Source organism: Nelumbo nucifera, chromosome 5 (genome assembly GCF_055504915.1).
Source record: "Nelumbo nucifera cultivar China Antique chromosome 5, China Antique-T2T, whole genome shotgun sequence".
NCBI lineage: Eukaryota > Viridiplantae > Streptophyta > Magnoliopsida > Proteales > Nelumbonaceae > Nelumbo > Nelumbo nucifera.
Window position 1 is genome coordinate 46,127,740 of NC_142653.1, and position 4,838 is coordinate 46,132,577.

The 4,838-nt window shown below is 35.6% G+C and overlaps 1 protein-coding gene across 1 annotated transcript; it reads right to left on the bottom strand.

Moving 5' to 3' along the window:
* Positions 1 to 1,432: 1,432 nt before the first annotated feature.
* LOC148791507 (protein SRC2-like) lies at positions 1,433 to 1,996 on the bottom strand. The gene has a single exon (XM_088888204.1). It carries the CDS (start codon positions 1,994 to 1,996, stop codon positions 1,433 to 1,435), a length of 564 nt encoding a protein of 187 aa, XP_088744330.1.
* Between the last annotated feature and the right edge of the window lie 2,842 nt (positions 1,997 to 4,838).

Below are 4,838 nucleotides of genomic sequence, written 5' to 3' on the forward strand. Positions count from 1 at the left end.
CCTCACTTTGACTATCGAAAAAGGGTGAGAGACCCCTGCAGAGTCAAGACGCCTTTAACCATGTTCATAATTCAAATTGCTGCAAGCCAAAAAGAAAAAAACATACAGAGAAGTACGGAAACACCCGATGCAGAATTCTGAATTCCAGCCCCCCCTACTACTAGCCCTCTCCTCCTATAAATCACATCCTGCCCGTGAATTTCACAGTTAGGTTGCATTCCCCTCGTACTATGGGGTTATAAAATTCTGATCTGGGCTGATTAGTCATTCTCCCAAAAACATATAGCCAGTTTTAAGTTTCAGCAGGTTTGACTGGTTCAGAATACAAACCCAAGTTTTGGCAAAAAAAAAAACATTAGATGGTTAAACAAATCTGGGTTGACATCCGGCTTCGATCAGTGCAAAGCCCATTTAATAGCCTTTTCAGCCTTATATTGAGAATATCTCCGTATTTAATACAAGGTTGCAAGAGGCTGTTTGAACGGTGAGTACAGGGAACAGCCAAACTCAGCAGCGTGTAAAAGCTACCTAAACTAGGTTAATTGGGAGTTGATTTTTATATGCTCAAGGATAATCTTTTTATTTTTATTTTCTAGGATTTTCACTAAGCACAACTTCTTGGCTTTCAATATGTGGCTTACCTGAGAATACTAGAAGCCGCTGCATGAATGTCCTCCAAACATATTAGAAGCTATTCCTTTTGGTGTGTTTTTTCATGCAGGTTGTTTGGCTTTTTAGAAACCTGGCAGCCTACGTTTTGATTTTTTTTTATTTGGTTGAGAAAAGGTCTAGTTGTTGAAAGCAGCAGCCTTGAAAAAACATGTGAAGTCCATTTCGGATTATTTTCGAGAAATTCTAAATAAAAGTTTTTGCCTTTTTTTTTCTTCACTTGGTCTTTGCACAAAATAGTCAAGCTGCTAAGATCTTGATATAAAAGCTCACATTATCTTTTGACTGTCAAAGCTTTAGAAGATCTTTCAAAAAAGAGTTGCCAAATGACCCCTAAGTAAATTATGGGAAAAAGAGTTAATTATGGATACTTTTCTGAAGAAAAAAATGTTAATTAGGAGAGCTCTGCTTTCCTTGATTTGTTTATGAAATAGTTAGAAATCGGAAATTAAGTTGAAATTTTGGTAAGACTAACACCCTAATCTATTTTTGAGCTTAGTTCCGTTTCTTGATCTTCTTCCATTCAGTTAGAATCTTGTTGTAGGAAGGCGAAAGGAGGAGGAGAGAGTGGAAATCTACAATGACAACTTTCTCTCAGTTTTCTGGTTCTCTCTTATTTAAAATCAAACCAAAACAAAACAACGAAGCGTCAAACCAAAGACAAATCATCGAAAAAGTGAAAACAAATTAAGAAACAAATCAGATGAGATCTTCATACAACAGATCACATTGTTCTGCTGAAAATAAAGAACAACTCAGTGGGTTACTCATCTGGGTGAGTCCAACAGCTGATCACGGTTACAATCGAAGAGATGACCGCTAGTAGTTGGGCGATCCAGCTCAGTATCTGTCCGGTGTGGCCACGAACAGGAGCTGCGGCTCTCCTTAGGAAGGTATCCTTACCAAAATTATACGTGATATCTAGTGTTCCTTCTTGCTGCGGCCTCCCAAGCCCAAACCATCTGCTCTTCATTATCGGATTACTGATAGTGGGTCTTCCCCATAAGGTTGAATTGCGGTTCTCAAATAGATCTTTGATTGCTACTCGAACCTCTCCAACGTGTGTGTCTATAAAGGTCCTTTGGCGACGCAGTTTGATCACGAGTTGGACGCAACCGCTGTTGATGTTCGACTCCTTGACTTCGAACTCCATTGTGGGGTTGGAACCATTTGCGTTGTTGAAATCAATTTTCTTCCTGCAGTTGCAGTCTCTATCCATGTAAAGCACAGCATAGAGATCATTGTTAGAGTTAGGGACATTGGTTGGAGATATATTACGGATTTCTATCTTCCGGTATACCTCTTCCACGTTTGTTCTTGTTCTCATGTTTGGGTTCAATTCAAGAGGAAGCGCCTAATATCTGACAGGGCCAGCAACCCAGCGAGAATATCCGGATGGAGAGAGAGAGAGAGAGAGTTTCAGGCTTGCAACCTCCTCCTACCTCAGAAACCTTTAAATATCTCATCATCCCTGGATAAAATGCCATTTAACTCAAGTTCTCAACTGAGTGCTAACAAACCGAGTCATCTCTCTCTCTCTAGAACAAGTCTCCTCTACATTCTATACTCTTGATTGGTGGGGTTCGAATGTGGAATTCACTGCTCCATTTTTCTCTGACCAGAGAACAAATCCAACTTGCTGTGAAAGTCCACAAAAACGGCACAAATAGGGTTAATTGAGATAGAAAGATGAATTTTTTTCCTCTTTCACCTTCACCACAATTTTTTTCACTATTTTGTCTCTTGTCTCGTTAAGGAATAATTGGTGGATGAGAAGAGAAGAATAGGGTTTCTAAAACCCAGAAGTTCTAAGATTTTTTAGGATTAAACAGGCAAGTTAGAATAATTAATGATGGGTTAGTAACAATGCTTTCATTAATCCTACGTGGTTAATGGGCTGACATGGGACAAAAGATTGGTAAAGAGGACAAACTCTATAATTTAATAGGAGCGAATGTGAATTCTGGGATGTGTGGATAATAAATATTTTCACAAACAACCATGTTTTAGACTGCCACGGGGAGTGACACTTAACCCCTTAGGCTTAGTTTGGAAGGAGTAAAAACACAAATATATACTGTATAAATAGTACAAAATACAAGGTTTTGCACTCTATATAAGAAATACACAATAACATAGTTTAAAAAGCAGCAAGGAGAGGCATTAAGTAAAGCTATTTTTATTTAGTATAAAAGGGGTTAAAAATATAAAATAAAATTAAAAAAGTATCACATTAAAGAGAACATAATTGAAAAAAGTTAGTATATAAATTAACTATTTAAGAAAAATATTTGTAAAAAATATATAGGGAAATTACATAAGTATGTATGTATATACATTTGTGTGTGTGTGTGAGAGAGAGAGAGAGAGATTAATTTTAAGACAAAAGATAAATATAAATAAAGTGTACCCTAATGCATAAAATATTACAAATACTTTTAATATGCATATATATTAATTAATTTAGGCAAACAGATTTATATACATAAAATTAAATAGAAAAATAAAATTTCAATAAAAACATATGGCTCATGTTAAAAAGAATATGTATGTATAATAAAAAGAAAATATATAAGTAGGCTATAAAATGAAATATATTTTGTCTATATACATTTATAAAATTACAAATTATTATATTTAAACTTAAGCACAAAGCGCCTAGAGGCTTATGCCTTGCATCTGCGGCACCCAACCACCTGGCCTCTGACTTTAGCCGTTTAAAGCCTTGCACTTAGCTCTCTTATTCTAACACTTTGCACTTCACATGTTAACAAGTTGGCAGAAACGATAATATTAAAATTATTAAATTGCCTATTTGAAATTCAATGGGATGATAACACCAAGTAAGAATAGAAAAAGTAGCCATTCTAGCCAATGCCCAGGCCATGTTTGGGACTCCTTTTGGGTAGGGTAAATAATTGTCTATGAGGGTTAATTAGTTGAGTATCGAAAATTTTATATAAGTCACATGATACACAGATGACCATTTTTTATATATGAATATATGTATATAAAATTGAGTTTTAATCCATAGTATGTGTTTGTTTTTTATTCCAATTGAATATTCATTTGCTTCAAAATTTTTAGACTATTCTCGGTTTGAAAGAAAACGTAAGAATAAGAAGAGAAAGGTAAAAAAACCTATACAAACCAAACACACCCTTAGTAGTCATCTTCAAAGCGTTCCCTTTGTACTGCCAGCAATACTAAGAGGGTCACTATTTAATGGCAGGGAATTTAGATCTCGAGGACCAAGTCAATTAATTGGAAAACCAGGTCAAGTCAATGTTTAAGTCTCGTTTATCAATAAAAATAATAATAATAATGATACAAATAGACCTAGAGACACGACTCGGGGATTACCGAAGAATAAAAGACCCAGTTGACTCATGCGCGCGTTGCGTTAAAAATTGTCGACCTGATCAATGTTATGGTTGAGCTGAGGGACTGGGGAAACTCTGTTCACCGATTATGTGCCCATTCCGTGTCCTCCCATTCAAAGTACCCTTCTCCCTTTTCCCCGACCTAAACCCCTCAAGGCATTTTTATCTTTTCCGATCACGGCGGCACCCATTGTTTGTTTCTCTCTCCCAAGTCTGCTGTACACATGATAATATTAAAAAGTTGGGGTACATTTGGTTTATAATTGAAATGGGAATTGGAACTTTTTGGAATCAGATTGGTCTATTTTCATATTCTGTTTGATTCAGACAGGAATAGAAATGAAAATTTAAATCAGTTGGATTGGGATTTCATTCCTGAGGTAGAAATGATCATTCCCTCAAATGGGAAAATGTCATTCCAGTAGGAATAGAAATAGCCCATTTTGATTTCGATTCTAGACCCCTATTTCTATAAACCAAACAGGACCTTAATTTTAATGAGAAAATTGTAAGTATATAAAAATAAAAATACTAAAACATTAATTTTTTGAAGCCTAAAAAATTATATAAAAATAAAATATGTTTAACAAAATAAAGTTAACAAACAAAAATTGGGATCTACTCATCACACAGGGCTACCAACACCGATCTCACGGGATCATCCCACTATGTATTGGAAACATCTCCCATGAATAAAAACACAGAAATAAAGAAAATGTTCCAGATACATGATGAGATGTGTCTGTAAGGTTGGTGTAAGGAACAGATCCGGTCTCAACAAACAGA

Excerpts from the sequence above, each read along its gene's own strand:
- LOC148791507 (XM_088888204.1), bottom strand. The coding sequence starts at position 1,996 with ATGAGAACAAGAACAAACGTGGAAGAGGTATACCGGAAGATAGAAATC.